We start from the raw sequence: 17207 nt of genomic DNA, 5'->3' as shown, positions 1-17207 counted from the left end.
TCCAGGCAAGGACAAGGTGGTTTGGCTTATACTCTACTGAGGCTGGGGGGAACAAATTACTTCAGCTGCTGCTGTACATGCAGCTGCACCATGGACTGAAAAAAAATAATCTGTGTAAACAAGCCTGAATTGGTAGGTAATTTTGCTCATCAAAACTTTTTTTTTGTACAATTTTGCATTTTAAAAAGGAACAGATTAAATGGCCCAGATCTTCCACCTGCTGCTAACAAAATTCAGCTTTTTAGCAAAAGCCGAGCTTTGAATTTGTCCTGATGTAATTACTTAGCTCTTGTTTGGGAGCTCAGGCAGCTTGGATAAAAACACATTTGGATGTAACAGCAGTATAAGGCTTTTATTATCTTCCTGCCTTCAGGTGCTTTAGGATGTACCTCTTGACTGCAGGAACTCACACTTCCTACTCCTGAATCACAATGCAAAGAACAGATAAGAAATGTCAAAAACTTTTATTTGAAAATATTTACAGATGTACATTACAGAAGTCAGTATGATCTCCCTTTAAAGCACTACTGCCCATCAAGCCAGGCTTTTCACAGGGTTGGTCTACACAAACTGCTGCTGTAATGTTCTCAGTAGAATACAGGGCACCAGACCCATTTTGTTTACTTAGAATCCTCAGCTTTAAGCTGTAAGAAAACTAAGGGCTCCACCATTAATGAAGTCTGCATTAATCAGGGGTCTCAACAGCAATACAGCAGTGTTCCTTATTGCTCAGTCTTCTCCCAGTCATGGTGCTTTCCAACTTTTCTTGGCCCGCAGTTTTTCCAGCATTTTCTGAAAATAAAATAAACTATGAGACTACAGTAGCACAGCTTGAGGGCTTACACTAAAAGCAGCTTCATTAGGTGGGCACAGCCGAAGTGCTGCTTGGGGGCTAGCACCTGCCCATCCCCTGCAGGGCAAGTCTGGACAGTGGGGCAGTGAGTGTGGTTGCTGCTGCTGCAGCCATCCCACAGGCTGCAGGGGAAGGTGTGCTTAATTTTCTCTTAACTACGACATCTGTAAGGCAGGCTAGAAGGACCAGCAATTTATTCTACCACAGAGAATCTGTCAGGATTATGCAGCATTTCCTTCCCTCCAGTTGTCTGCAGGGAGAACAAACAGTTTGAGTCTCTTGTCCAACCCCCTGTGCCACAGGAACTGTAAGGAAGCCCAGACAGGATTTCTTGCAACCCCAGAGTTCAGGTTGTGCTCAGCCAGGCAGAATCTTGAGCTACCCAGAGCAGGCAAAACAGCCAGAGACAGCCCCCCAAGAACAGCCTTATAATGGGAATTCAGTCAGTGCAGACTAACAAAACACCCTGCCCTTCATTTGCCAAGATGTTTATCACCTGGAGTCCTGAACAGCCTTTTTGTTCAACCTCCAGACACGCATTTTAGAGAAAGTTCCCGCTCAGCTATAGCGCTGACAAGGAAATTCTTCAGTAGATGCATGGTTTGATGGTCTCCATCTCAGTCTGATTAGAAGCGCAGTGAAATCATGAGAACTAACCAGGTAGGACCACACCATAGCAGACATTACCTTTTGAAACTCTTTAGCCTTTTCTCTGTTTTTAGTGTAAGTTTCTTGCCTTGTTTTTTCTTCCTTTCTGATTTTTACTTTTGCAAGTTGATCATGAAGTCTGTTAAAATAATAGGGGGGAAAAATCATGTATTGGGAAGAAGTGGCAAAGCTGGAATAAGTTAACAAGCCATAAGGATTTATACTGTGGCAATGGTTAGAAATTAAGAAAGGAATTTTTGGCTTGGCTCTCCAGTAACCTAGAATCACTGCACCCAACAGACCCTGCTCGGGAGCTGTCCTTGCTGCATGCTACCATTAATTAAGTGCCCAAGTGCAATTGTGAACTTTGCTTCAAATTTAATCTAATTTCATGCATTAACTGGCACAGCTGCCTTAGCATGATGAAATGAGCAGGCTGCCAGTCAATGTTTCTGCCAGCTGTGCCAGGGCATTTCCCAGCAGGTACCTGTATCAAACACACTTGGCTTCTCTCTCCTGGCTGTTTTGTGTTAAAAGCAGCACTAGAGGCCAGCTGGAAGGCCATAGACTGCTCTGACTGACCAGTAGCTTCCAAAAGACAGAGGAAGGAACTACTGGTTTTTTATTCCAAACATCTCCCAGTTGCATTCATGCAATACCTTGAAGTACGCTGGTGCATTTCAGTTTCTCCAGACTTCCTGTCCTCTGGAGAAGACACTTTCACTTCTCCTACTTTCTTCAACTGATTGGCAACTGTATCAGTTTTTCCTAATTAAATTTAAAAAAAAAAAAAAGCTCTAGTCCAACTAAGTCAAAAGCATAGAGAGGTTTTCAAAGATTTTTAAATGACGTGACAAAAGAAAGAAGCTAGCAGAATGGACACAGTGGAGATGATGTCTTGCGTTTACAAATCCATCCTCAGTGTCTCTCACTCATCAGGCCACTGCCTGTACTTCAAGCCAGCCGTGCCTCTTGCCAGCCAACTTCCCGCTCCCCATTAACAGACACTAGAAATGCATCAGTTGGCTTAATACGGTGGTTCTTTGATAAACAGCTGTTATTTGCAGAGACACCTTATGGCTACAAACATGCAGGCAGGCTGAAAATACAAAGAGGACCCATGCGGGACTTCCCAACACTGAAGAGGTAGCTAGACAGCAGGGAAAAGCTCCCTGCCTCCCTGAGAAAACAAATTCAAGAATATCCTCAGCCTGCAATAGCAAAGATGCAACAGGTATGAAATGTATTCTTCAATACTAAACAGCAACTAAAAGGACACCTAATGCTGTCTTGCTCCCAGATAAACCTACCAGAGATAAGACAGGACTCTTTTTGCTGCCTTAACTTCTCAGACTTTCCCCTTTGAAACTGTCTGGCTTCTGGCTTTTCATTTTCTCTTTCTTTATTTTTTATTTCTTCTACTCTTTTCAGAGATTTCTGGATAAAGTTCTGCTTTTTTTTAAAAAAAGATTCTTGCAAACTTCCGGGTGTAGCCGCAAACTCCAGCAGCATCACTGTGAAAGAAAATGAAAAGTCTTGAACATTTCTCGCTTTCAGCAATGACCAACATCACCTGTAGCCCTGTAGCAAGTCATGCATTTTGAGGTATTCCTCCTAAAACACTGAGCTTGACTACTTTTGTAAATCAGCTAGGAAAATGGCAGTGTGAATGAGTAATCGTGCAAAACAAACAGCAATTCCGACCTATTAACTGTAACCATGTCTGCCAAGCCAAATCCTGTGACAAATACTGCATCGAAAGCATCTTGAGGGCTCAGAACATATCAAAGACTTGAGAAGTCCCTAATGCAGTTAAGTTCTGTCAATTCGTGTCTTTCATCTTACTGCTGTTCATCTTGGACAAATAAAAATACTTCCGATGTTTTACTGACATTCCACTCTATCATCAGAACAGGAAAAAATAAAAGACATTCTTTGCCTACAGAGCTTGGGGACGAACAGGAAATCAAGAACAAATGAAGGTGCATAAGCTGTATGACAACAAACCACAAGACACCACAGAATTTTTCAAAATTAACTAGTTGCAACACAAAAAAACCCCAAAACCCAAACAGTGTTTTGTAGATACTATGAACTTTCATGAAAGATACCGACTTCCTTGTCAATAAGACACCTGTTAAACCCGGGGTCAAATGCACTACAAACCAAGCCTGAATGGCAAGTTGCACTTGCCGAAGGAGAGGTAAATTCTATTTATGATTTTATTCCTACAGATAAGAGACCTTCTCTCTCTCAAGTTCAGTACATCGAAGTTACACATAATTACCTGCAGTCTGATGTGATGGAAAGTGACTGGCATTGGGACTCTGAGCTCTGGCAGAACTGTTGGGCCTTACGAACACGGAAGAATCTGCATCTGGATTGAGTGGTAAAAATTCTCTCTCCTGTTTCAGAAGGAGTCAGTGATTGGAAATGCTTAAAATATACCACAAATTTGACTGAAGTACGAGCACTGTACCCCGAGCACTGACCCAATGCAAATAGAAGACATACTCTTTCACCTTTATAGCAGATGCAAGAAAAACATCAAAAGTGGATCTTGGTAATAAATACTAAAAAGATACTTTCTAAAGACATCTTAAGACTTAAAGAAAAAAAAAATCCATTAAAGACCCTTTGGCCATCATTTTTCAATTGCTTGTTCGTAGTACCAGGCTGCATAATTTCATCTCAATGGACATGTTTTTCTTTCCTCCTGTCCTCCCTAGTTCTCCCCCATCACTTACTGCTCTCCCTCTTGCCCCCGTTCCCAGCTGGGAGGCAACAGCCACTGCACAAGTACAGCCTCCAGCTGCCAACCTCCACCTTACCCACAGTTCCATTACATTGTAAAAGACCCATCCTTAGGCACTTTTAGGATCTTCTCTAGATGCCTCCTGCAATTGAAACATGATTTTGTCCACTCCGTTCATCTAACGGACACACCTGGCTTGGTTCTACATTATTGCTTCAGCACCCAAACTATTCTCTCATTAAAAACCCGTTCCTCTACAATTTACAGCCTTTGTTTTATATAAGCAAACACCAAAAAGCACACCACAGGCAAATTAAGCATGGCAGTATGACAAGCTGATGGTACTTTCCCCATAAACCTCAAACCGCCGCGTGGGCCTGGTGTAGCTCCATCCACTAGGTAGAGGATTTTTCTTTTTCCTTTTTAGTTCGGAGCTTTTGTTTTGTCCCACCCACTCCTCTCATTCATAACTAACGGGATACAATTTAGTCTTGCAAACACCAGCAAGATGGTTCCGTTTTTCAGCAAAAATCTTCCTGAACTGTATCTATACTGATATGACAAGGTAGTGATTTTCATGGATAGCCCAAATTTATGATTATTAGATCTGTCTGGCAAACGTAACATCAAACTACGACAACACACAAGCAATTACTAAGCTCAGATAACCCTAACATTCTCTTGTGTTGCAATGGTGGATTAACTGCTCAGTGGGGCTTCTCCTTATTAAGACTAAGTTAGTGTCACACCACTAGCAAACTACCCGACTGCAACAAGGCTTTTACCATCCCATACCAGGCTAACTTCAGTAAGTAGTTCCTGAGCCTTGCCCCGGCACAGCCACCAGTCCCCCACAAGGTTTGAGAAGCCCATCTACTGTGTGGGCTGTTTCTTCATCATCTTCAGGCCGGTCCACCCTGCTTCTTGCCTCTGCTGCATCCAGAGTCTTCCTTCTCCAGCTCCACTTCCAGCCAGCCTCTCCTCATCCGGGCCCCCTCCTCTGAGGGCCTCTCCTTGTCTCTCCTACATCCAGGCCACTCACTCTCCTCCCTCTACTTCTTCTGGATCTCTTCACCTGGTGCTCCTCTTCCATCCCCCTTAGAGCTATTTAACTACTTAGCAGGAACCAGCCACAGCTGCACCTTATCCTCATCAGCCAACCCACCGCCCCTGAAGCCAGCCCACAGCTGTATATTATCAATGATAATTAACCTGCTTCATTCCTCTATAATTCTTCTCTACAAGTTAGAATCAGAATTACATTAGATAATAAAGACTCACCTCAGCAAAAACATTACATTCAGACTGGTCCACATATGCTGGGCTACTGGGTTTATCTTCCTTAATTTTCTCTTGGTTAGTATGTTCAATGTCTGATTCTGCAATACTGATGTCGTTTGAGCTTATCAGAGTGAGTTCAGGTTCTTCCATAATACCACGCCCTGACTCAGTCTCCTAGAACACAAATTACACAAGACATCAGTGTAAAAAAGAAAAAAAAATTACTATTTCCAGCAACAGCTGTTATCTTGTTAGAAAAAGGAGGCTCATTCAACATGTAGAAGAAAGAAAATCTGCCCCCAAGCAATAAATGAAATACAGAAAGAGCACTTTGCCTGAGGTGGTGATGTATGCAAATCCTGGAAGCGAAGTCCAAAGCAAAGTATTTTACATACTGGTATCAAAAAACCCCAAACAAATAAGCCAAAGCAACCAAACAACAACAAGGCCTCCACCTCTCCTCCACTCACCTCAAGTTTAAATTACCTAGTTCTAGGGCAAACTTTAAAAAAAAAAAAAAATTAAAAGCTACACAACACTATCTTCTTAAGTTTGCATATGCTTTGGCCAAATTATTTACCCTCTTCAGGCTTCTAAATGGGAACAGTGGCTGTTCAGTGTATAACCGCGCCACATGATACAGATACATACGCTGTACTAACTGATGCCAAGAGAGGGAGACGCAATGGAGATGCTGTAGCTCCTCCAACAACTGTGGGAACTCCAGCTCATTTTAGCTACTGCTAATTATTTCAGTGCCATGATCGGAAAGCAGCAGTAGGGCAGAAGCCCAGGAAAAATGCAAGTCTTAAACTAGAACTGTAAAATCAGTATTTGCCAAGCTTCCAGATATTATGGGTCCAAAATAACTTGGTACAACAACAGCAACAACAAAAAAAACCAACCAAAAGAGCCTGCACAAATTACTGCTTTTGGAAATTTGGTTTACTCACCCAGACTGGAATATAACATGAGCTTCTGGGCACAGAATTAAAATGTTTTTCACGTCTTTCCAGGAAAGAACCATTCTGTTGTACGACAGCCTGTAAATGGATGTCTGAGTCTTCCACGTTGGCTTCCCTAGGAACCCTCAAAGATTTTTGTACTTCTGAAAAGCTTTGATCTGGCTCCTTTATATTTGTATTGCGCTGAGACTCCAGCTCCACAGCTTTATTTGCTTCATGTACATGAACTGGTTTTTCAGGAAGCTTCACATACTTCTTATCAAATGCCTCCGCAGGTAATTTTTCAGAAGAGACAGCCTCTTTCAGTAAGTGTTGAGGGAAAGTTTCACCCCCTGTAACTGGTGTGGTATTTAGCTGATAAAATGATTTTTGCCCTTCCAATGGATTCAGACTTCCATTTTGGAGATCTTTCATTGAACACTGGAGATTAATACATTCCATATTTCTTGCCAGTTCTTCATATTCTCTGGCAGATGAAATATAGTCCTCATTTCCCCATTTTTTAATTCCAGGGCTTTGTTCAAAAGGTCTCTGTAACATAGCATTAAGGTCCACTGGCTGATCAGCATTCTGACAGTGATCACTTAAAGCAGGTTCTACTTGCAGGGGGTGAAAAGATTCTTCAGATCCTGTTTCAAAAATTATCAAGAGTCAAAATTCTAGCTAACACAACAGAATTTCAACTTTTAGAAGTCCTTCCATAATGAGACTTACCAGTAATGTACAGTAAGAAGTCTAGTAAATACGAAAAAACATTTCATTTACAAAAAGTCTGCTAAGTTTCTTCAAATATAATACCATTAATAATACAAAATGATTCCTTCATGGTATACAAAACAACTTAAAGAAACAACACTTTTTGCTGCTGCTTAGAATATGTTTAGGGACAGATTTCATGATGGTGCTGATGTAACTGCATTGAGAGTCAACAGATTTTACAATTTATACTCTGTAAATGGAAGTCTTTTGAGTGTCTTTTGGCTTTCCAACAAAATCTCTAAAACAGGAAGAAAACCATCCTAAACACCATTACTTGGGCAGAACCTATTCAAAGTAGAAGAAAACATCCCAATTGGAATGAGGCTTGCTGTTCCTGCAAGTTACAATATTGCACCCTAAATTATGTTTCCCTTAGGATCTACACATACAAACCAAGACTTTTTTTTTTTTTTTTTTTCCCCAGAAGAGGCTGTGAAAAAAAAAGATGAGGTATCAACTTTTTAAATACTGGGGAGGCATTTCAGCAGTACAGCATATGCCAACCAACAGGGTTATTTTTTTAAAAAAATACGTCTCTGACCTACACAGACTGCAGCACCATGCTACCAATTAGACAGGAACATACCACATAAACTTTTAACTGTTTCCTTTAAAAACTTTTTTTGCATTCTTTGACACCTACAAAATATCTAGTTTTACATGTATAAAGAGCGTTGCCTCCTGATAAATAGCTGTTACCGGGAGGAAGAGTTACACTGTGATATCAATAGCAAATTCTCCAATGATGGACTTACATACCAACCCTACCTTGAACTGGCAAACCAAACTATTTTTTACTTGCTTAGCCTGTTGCTTATGTTATTTTCCCCTCCCTTTTAAAGCACAACAGTAATTGGCTTGGGATTATAAAAACACTTGAAAGAAGGGGAGATACTGCAGTTACATTTAAAGCACAAAGATTGCTTCTATAAGCAATTTAGAAACAGAATGTTTTGAAGTTAGAAGGGAGCTTCCTAAATCCTACTGGCTGTGACCACAGGTAGTCTTAAAGTGTAAGCCTCTTCTGGCATTTTTTATTACCTTTTTTTTTTGTACCAGCATCTGCCAGCTGAAGAGAAAGAAAAGCGTAATAGAGCAGTTGCTTGCAGCTTTAAACATGTGTTTCCAAAAGTTCTATGTGTATATATATACACACACACATGCAAATAACAAAGATAATTGACCAGGAACATTTACATTAGAAATGCATCTATTACTTAAAATGCTGTGCTGTGTTTCCTGTTATTGTTTAGCTTTCTGTTGGAACACCTTAAAACACTGGAACACTGGATTCTTGCTAAGTAAGAGCTTCAGACATATTTAATCACTGCTAGCTGCACTTGGAATTTCAGGTTGGTCCTTTTCTTTAGAATATATGCAATAGCAAGTTAATTTGAATTCAACTGCAAAACATTAAAAAAATACTTTTCCTGCTGTAAGCTGCAGTTAATGCTGCTATAAAATCACAAACTTCTAATCTACTAAATCAATTACTACACTAATCTAAAAGTTCATTCCTTTCTCTCTTCCCTCCCCCCTTTATTTTGTAGGGCAATTCTGTACTTACACAAAACACCACAGCATGCAGTACACAATGATTATTGGTGTGACTTAACAGTAGAAAAGGAAAATTCAGTGGTTTCTTAGAGGACACAACATATAAAAGACAAATTAGTAAGATCAAAGAGCTTCTAACACATACCTCAAAATTTTAATCACATTTTGGAACTTCCTTAATTTCCTCAAATGTACAAAATGATGGATATGCATGAACAAATATTTGGAAAGATATTTAAACTTACAGTTTCAGCCAGACTTGGTATTTCTTCACTAACATCATACTTACTGCACAAGGAATAAGTAACATGATATCAATTACAGTGACCTGACTATGCAGGTCTGCTTTTGTATTAAAGCCATAAGTATTAAGGAAATTAAGAACTTCACAAAATTTAGGAGTTCTACCCATTACAGGCAGTGGGGAAGACCATGTGTAACAGAGCAGCAGCAGAGTTAAGACATTTCAAAGTAGGACTGATAGAAAAGTGAAGAGTTCCTTCCCGGTTTCAACACAGCAAACCTAACTTAAGGGCTAGTATTTACACACTGGCAAGAGGTTGATTTTGAAAGCTTTGATCTGACTATACCATACGTACCAGAAGTAACGTTTTCTTTAACAAACTCTTCTTCTGATGCAATGTTGTTTGGCCCGTTTGTTCCAAGACTAGGAGGCACACTGCTGCTTTGAATAGTCAAACCAGAGTTTCCCGCTTCTAGAAACACAGACATGTCTTGACTTTTTTTTGAGAATTTTGAAGTCTAGTGGCAGAAAAAAAAAATCCCAAGATTCATTTTCTCAGAAATATGAAAGATAAAAAGTTAAAGGTAATGCTTGATTTTTGGATCACATTTCTGCTACAACCAGCAAAAAGCCTCCAGTTCTATGTATATCAAAAATTATTGTTGTGTTTCCTAGGGATTATACGTTTAAGTTTTACAGAAATCTTAAGCTGAAGTATTTCTTCCAGCAGAGTTTTTCTATATTACCTTGCTAAATTCTCTTCTGTCTTGTGAAATTCTGCATTGAGAATGGGATGATGAAGTATCAAAGTCAAGACCTGGTTCCAAAGGCTGAAAGAGCTGGCGATGGAGGTTCAGAAAAGATGTCTCAGTTTCAGGCAAATCAAGTTCAGCTGCTAGAGCTGTAAGAAAAGAGGTTATTTAAAAAAAAAAAAAAAGCAACACCAACCTCCATCAAAAAAACCAAGGGACATGTCACACCTTGCTTCTATATCCAGTAAATAAAGCATATAGAATTCTGCAGGTATACAAATACTAGCTTGTTAATAAAAAAAAATAATATAATCTGTACTGCATCCAACTCTTTCAATGTGACACAATGCAGGTACAAAAAGCAGCAAGAAAGTGCTACACTGATGCCTTTTTATTTTTTTTTCAGTGACAAGCTGAAGTCCATAAGCATCCTGTTTGGCAGTTATGAGAATGCATTATAAGTAGCATGGCTTCCCAGTACAAAAGACACAATGACACAGTGGAGCAAGTGCAATGAAGAGCCACAGGGATGATCAGAGGAAGGATGAAGCACATGATGCTCAACAAGAAGCTAAAAAACTGAGTTTGTTCAATCTTAAGAAAAGGCTTGGGGATGTGGGGGAAGGGGCACAGAAATCTGTCTACTACATCCTAAGCGCCAGTATAGAGAAGATGCAGTCAATCTTCTTGAATATGCTCAGTGAAAGAAAAAGAAAACGGATCCAAGATGCAACACAGGAAATTCTGGTTTGATATAGTAAAATACTAAAATAAAAAAGAAGAAAGTTGTCAAAAGGTTGTCCAGGGCTGTCTGGAGTCTTTGTCCTTGGAGATATTTAGAACTTTCCTGGACAAGGCCTTGAAGAACCTGGTCTAAGTTGGCTCTGCTGTGAGCTGGAAGGAGAATCTGGACCACGTAACTAGAAGTCCTTCTTGGCCTAGATTAATCTATAATTCTATGATTCTAGGTTTTCAAACATTCCAAGAGAAAGCAGTTCAAATTAAATTACTAGCATTATCTTCATGTTAGCTAATAAAGATGTTCTTATTTTCATGAATTATTACATTTTTCTAGAGAGCGTAGAACTCCCACCAGTCTGTTAACCAGTGTTTTATCAACTGTGTAATCCTATGTGATTAATAAAGTATATATTACTGTCTCTACCTTCCTGAAACAAAAGTTGTGCATTAACAAGTGATTAAATTGTCACAGGTAACAAACAGCCTAAGCACGGTAGCGGGAAGCTGTGCAAAACTAGACTACGATCAGATAGATACCTGACTAGACTATTACTTTTTTTTCCACTACACTATGCTATGTGAGCATATATATAAAGCAAAGCATGAAGAACATCAAAGCATCAAAGTTCTCCCATGTAGAATCCCTACGGACTTTAAAGTGTAAGCTGAATATAAAGAACACAGATTAACACATAGCAACTCCTCCTCATTCCATAGGATGAGAGCACAGCACAAAAATGCTTTAAAACAGCAACTACCTTGGAAGCGCATATTGTCCTCCTTGGAGTCAGAATTCAAGTCTCCAGCACGTTTTCCCAAGATACGTTGCATCTGACTTTTTTTGTATAGGTAAAGCTCTCCTTCAGGCAACCGAGCTTCAGATGTTCCAGACAAATTCCCCTGCCTCTGCTGCAAGGCAAAAGGCAGTGAGGACTTCCAAGGGCGGCTTGATGTTTCTCTCAAAATTCGATCTTCCGCGCTATCAGAAGACAATCCTGAAGTAGTAAGCTAGATGTTCACAGTTTTGCATATAAACCACTTGCATTAAGTCATCTGAAAAGCCGCTGCTTAATATCCTGAAATATTCACAGACCTCTGCGTTTTGTTTCTTTAATTGTCTCCTGTCAATGCTCCCACAAACTGTACCACAAATTTCCACAAATTCAAGTTAATAATATCTAATTAGGTGGTAGGTCAGTACAGCTTAGCACTTTTAGAGTATGCAGACGTAAGAAATACCGACACAATAAAATCTGAAAACAATTAATACTATTATTTTATGCTAGCTAGCATATTTCTATCTCCTATCACATTTAAAGGTGTCAATCCTTTAACGTGGTTTTGAGTATCTTTATGATATCATGCAACAGTTTTATTCATGCTTAAATAGAAACTGCCTAATAGTAAAACGAGAAATCTGAGGGAATCAAGGCAACTAAAATCACGTTCCTAGCTAGTGCACCAACCCCCTTTGTCTATGTGCTGACAGAAGAATTGCACGCAGCCATCAGAAAAGGTCGTTATTAAGTACCAAGTGTACAGCAAAGACACAGCTAGACTTGAAAAATTCATTCGTGCTGCTGAGTAATCAAGCACCTTGGCAACCCCTTTTTCCACAACTAACAAACAACAGAAAAGCTACAAACAAATGATCTTAGAATTTGCTTTTATGTCGATAAACCACATATTTGTCATGTGAGTTATGAAGTTTATTACTCAAAATAACACCAGTTTAGAACATTAAGGTTAAAATGAGCCACTGAAATCTCAGGCTGTAAAAACTGTAGTCTTCAAAAATTATTTTATAAATATGGAATAACTCACACATGTATGTTGTTTATAAAATCAGATACGTGTCAGATTAACACAATATGAAGCCTTAAAGTAAATAAATCCATAGGTCACTACATCATCACTTTCAAACTCACTTCCCATGTTCACAAGTGATAATATCAGTATATAAAGGAGCAACTGTGTATTATTGTAAAGGAATATTTTTTTTATTTTATGAAAAGCTAACAAGATCAAGAGGCAGACTGCACGCAAAAAAGGACATAACTGTATTTCCGAGAACACTATTAAAAATTAATCTGGCATTCAAATGACATTTTCACAAATAAGTTACTAAGAATTATTATGTGACAAGCACGTACTGGAACAATTCTCTTAATAGCAAAACAACAATCACAGCTCTGTAACAATCTATGATATACATTGATTAGAAAGCTTTTTGCAGTGTATCATTTGCGGATCAGTTTTTTAAAAAAACTCTGCCACTTGAAAATGCTAGTGTTACGGTTGCTTAAATACTCAAAATATCTTTTGCCAAAAAAGATGTATTAAGGTTTATATAAATTATTATAAAAGTTTAAAAATCATAAGCATTCTAGTTCTACTCAACTTTATAAGGCATATTAATAAATCCTAAGTGAAGTTCCACAGTAGCCTATTTCAGAGGAACAAAAGTCCAGTAAGTTAGACCCATTCTGCTATAAAGAGAATACACAATTTTCTTTTCACAGTAACAACAAAATCCAAACACTTACCGGTGTCCACAGGGCCTGCATCCAACGTTTCACTAGTCAAAAAGCTTCCAGTGGAAATTGTTGAAGATAAGTCACAGGGTATTCCTTGCATGAAAGCCTCTGAACCAAAGTTCATGGCTACTACTTTAGAAAACACTTCCTAGAATGAAACAACGTACCTGTTGCCATGTATTCAGACGTCCATAATCAAGGCTTTAAACCCACGCGTTTTATTCTGAGCTCAGTTCAAGTGTAGAAGCCTTCACGTTTTGCAGAGTCAGGCTAATACAGATCATCATCGCCCAGTAGAAAACATCCACACGCAGCGTCCCATTCACCCCCCAACAGCCCCCTCCCCTCAACACACACACGCACGTGCACACATACACACACACTATTATTATAAAGCCTCTCAGAACTGCATACAAATCATGACACCTGGAAGATCATTTTATCCTCCCGTGGTCAGATTTGGCTATTTCTCATCACAGACCCACTTCAGCAGAATTGTAGATCTCAGAGGAATATATATGCAATACATGAAAAACTCAAAGCGTTTTACAAGTACTTGCAATATTGAGCCATTTGCATATAAGAGATGGGCTTAATTTAATTCTACAAAATTAACCTAAAAATATACAAAATACCCTAAAATATTATTTTTCTTAGTTTTGAGGTAAGGTCTACAAAGCCGTGAAATAGAGAATAAGGGTTCTTGTACTTCCAAATTTTGAAGAATAGATGTAAACGTTTCTTCCCAAACTCTGAATTAAAGCATGCACTAAGAAAATAAGACAAAAATCTAAGAAGCCCTTCCCTTATGTTTTTCATTATATACTATGTTATATATTTAACGTACACATATAAAACATGTACATTTAATTTTATATACAGGTTATACACTGCATTTTTCAAATACTATTTTTATCTCCTGATAAAACAATGGGTTATTTGGGCACGGGAAAAGCAGAGGATACCATTGGTGTTGATTTTGGCAAGGCTTTTGACACAGTCTCTCACAACATTCTTGTATTTTGGTTTGGATGTCACAACCTGGATAGATGGACGATGAGATGGGTAAAAAACTGGCTGGATAATCAGGCTCAGAGGACGGTGATTAAAGGGATTACTCTACCTGGAAGTAAGGAACAAGTGGAGTACCACAGGGCTCTGTCCTAGGACCTGTTCTCTTTAACACCTTTGGCAATGACCCAGAGGAGGCGACACCATATTATCAAGTTTGCAGGTAACATTGAGTGGTGTGGCTGACATCTAGAAGGACCTTATGAGGCTGGGCCTACAGGAACGTTATGAAACTCAGCAAGAGCAAATGCCAAGTCCAGTACCTGGGAGGGAAGAACCCCCTGCACCAGTCTGAGCTGGGGCCTGCCTGGGGAGCAGCCCTGTGAAGAAGGATGCAGCAGTCTCAGCAGACAGTGAGCTGAGTGTAAGCCCACAGTGCTCCCTGACAGCAAAGGGGGGCAACAGCACCATGCGCTGTATGAACAGGAACATAAGCCAGCAGATCCCTCACAGTGATTACCTCTTTTTACATGCTGCTTGTTATACTGCTGTGTCTAGAATACTGCACCCAGTATTCACCCCCCAATACGAGGCAGAAAGATTTCATCACAAAATAAAGATTAAGTAATGTTATGTGATTATTTCGGTATGACTAACCATATTATCAAGGCTGAACGATGATCCAGAATGTGTTGTAACTCCCTCTCCCACAGCAAGAGCCGGTGAATCTTGAGCCACTTGAGAATCCTGGGACTGGGCTGAACACAAACGTAATAGAAGCAGTAAGGAAGAGCAAGCAGCTTTTGAGTTCATCATTAGCAACATTTTTTTTAACACCAGATGGCACCAATACTCCACTGCTGCTGTCCTCATTATTGGAGCACTGATTTTGCCCATCCTTACCACTTTCTTCTCACCTGCAACGTACTTTCTACTCCACTGTACCACAAATTTAATTGGCAACCAGTGGTTCTCCTTGACCAGCCTTCCTAAAATTTCTAACTAGGATGACTACTCTCTGCAGAGTGTGCAGGAAGAGCTAGAAATTCATGCTATGGCTTTGCAGAACAAAACACGGCTCTTTTAACTTGGGGGGGGGGGGGGGGGAAGGAGGGAATCTTTGCCCTCTACCATTACAATGGTTACAAAGAAAAGCACATTCTGAGTAGATCAGAGAAATCAGAAACACTGAATTACTGAACTGTAACTATGGAACTGAATCACCTTTGCCATAATGTTCTTACACATAAAAATAAGATCAGTATCTGTGCAAAATAAGCACCACAGCAGCACCAAAAAATGCAATTTCTGAACTCAGTGCTGACAAGCACCTCCAAAGTCTGGCAATTCTAAGATTGTAAATTAACTGCCAGACAACTCTAAAATAAGTACTCTTATTTCCAGTACTAATGTTCAAGAAAGAAGTGCTAAATATCAAACTGAAATTAAACACTAAAAGTGATGTAGATGTTTTCTCCCAGTTCTACAAGGGCTGCTAGCGACAGAGATGTTACAAGTCCCCAGCATTTTTAAGACTCCATACTTCAACAGATCTTGTAACGTTTTGTGAACCCTAACACCAGTTTGTACTTTGTGCCTTGTATAAGCTGAAACTCAATTTCTTACTGGAAGATGGAGTCTAGTTGTTCCGTTTTCCCTATTATACAAAAAAAGGCGGGGGGGGGAGAGGTTTCCTCCATGAGGCAACATCAGTGAAGTATCTATATGATGTGATACTTATGTATCTCAATAAACATCAAACATTTTGAAACTCATTTTTGGGGAGACAGGGGGATAAAATCTAAGGTCTCCTACAGCCATTATCATCCAGTAGCTACCTGGGAGAAAGTATAAAACATGAAATACATCTCAAATTTTAATTTTTCTATTTATCTCGATTAAAAGAGAAGTTAACCTATTCTTAATTAATTTACTATGTTATTACATTAAATGCTAATTGACCTCAAAATAAAGGATAAATAAATTCTCAGATGGCTTCTTTTCCCTCCACACTCACAAACTGTCCAGAAACTTCTAGCAGGCTTGATCCTGCTAGTCATCTATGACACTTTGATTGGTAAACAAACAAAGCCATTGGCAATAGAATTGACAAATAATATGAAGAGTGAAGAATGGTAAAGAAATGCAGTAGCACTGCCGTGGTAAAAATTACCTCCTCCTCCTACAAAGGTGCATCTGTTAAACAACACTGTTTCAATATAGATAAAATTATAAATCTAAGAGCACATATGACTGGTTTGTGATCCCTCTTCTACAAGCATATGACAAAGGTCTTCAGATTCACAGGAAAGATAACTTTTAAAGTTTGAGTAGAACAATGTGGCAACAAGCTCCTTGGTTGGATGTGGCAGTAGTGTGACTGAGTCTACACACACTGCAGAAGTCTGCTCCTCTGCCTTGGAGCAGAATAGAGGAGACAGAGGATCCTGAAAACGAGCATGGCCTTGAAAATTCCTTGAATCAGCATGAAAACTGCAATCACGTCATCTCTTGATATTTAAATATCTCCATAGGAGAAAAAATGCAAAATACAAAAGATTTCTAAATTCAAAGAAAAAAATAGCAAGAAGCAGTAGCTAGAAATGGCTGTCAAGACATTCAGAAACTGGAAACAGACCATTTATTTTATAATTTGATTTAAAAATAAATGCTGGAACAAGCTACCAAAGAATTCTCCATTTCCAGATATTTCTACATCAAGATTAGATATTCTTCTGAAATAAATTATTTTATTTTCTAAAGGATATTAGCATGACAGGTAGTAATTTAGGATACATATGAGACAAGATTAAAGCATTTAATACTCTCTTGTATAGAAACTCTATGGAGAGCTATCCTGGTTTTAGCTGGGATAGTTAATTTTCTTCCTAGAAGATGGTACTGTGCTATTTTTTGGATTTAATATGAGAATAATGTTGATAACACACTGATGTTTTAGCTGTTGCCAAGCAGTGCTTACACTAAGTCAAGGACTTTTCATTTTCGCGCGCTCTGCCCGTGAGCAGGTGCACAAGAAGCCAGGAGGGAGCAGAGCCAGGACACTGACCCGAGCTAGCCAAGGGGACGTTCCATGCATAGAACGT

At 39.2% G+C, this 17207-nt stretch overlaps 1 protein-coding gene across 4 annotated transcripts in view; it reads right to left on the bottom strand.

The window, feature by feature from the left end:
* Positions 1-448: 448 nt before the first annotated feature.
* The window catches only part of CEP295 (centrosomal protein 295), a 57361-nt gene continuing 40602 nt past the window's right edge, over positions 449-17207 (bottom strand). For 2 of the 4 annotated variants that reach the window (XM_080375603.1, XM_080375604.1), the window contains exons 18-28: positions 14761-14861; positions 13102-13240; positions 11314-11550; positions 9809-9963; positions 9418-9580; positions 6491-7131; positions 5538-5711; positions 3789-3906; positions 2812-3015; positions 2161-2269; positions 449-1640 (exon numbers count right to left, since the gene is read on the bottom strand). In XM_080375603.1, coding sequence (XP_080231729.1) covers positions 1412-1640; positions 2161-2269; positions 2812-3015; positions 3789-3906; positions 5538-5711; positions 6491-7131; positions 9418-9580; positions 9809-9963; positions 11314-11550; positions 13102-13240; positions 14761-14861 — 2270 coding nt within the window. In that variant the 3' untranslated portion in view covers positions 449-1411. The remainder of the gene's footprint in view (positions 1641-2160; positions 2270-2811; positions 3016-3788; positions 3907-5537; positions 5712-6490; positions 7132-9417; positions 9581-9808; positions 9964-11313; positions 11551-13101; positions 13241-14760; positions 14862-17207) is intronic. The other 2 variants (XM_080375605.1, XM_080375606.1) reach the window with 2 other exon arrangements.

The sequence above is a fragment of the Falco punctatus genome (assembly GCF_963210335.1).
Source record: "Falco punctatus genome assembly, chromosome: 2".
In the NCBI taxonomy this organism is placed as follows: Eukaryota; Metazoa; Chordata; class Aves; order Falconiformes; family Falconidae; genus Falco; species Falco punctatus.
The sequence above is the reverse complement of the archived record's forward strand: the minus strand, read 5'-3'. Positions and strand labels throughout refer to the sequence as shown.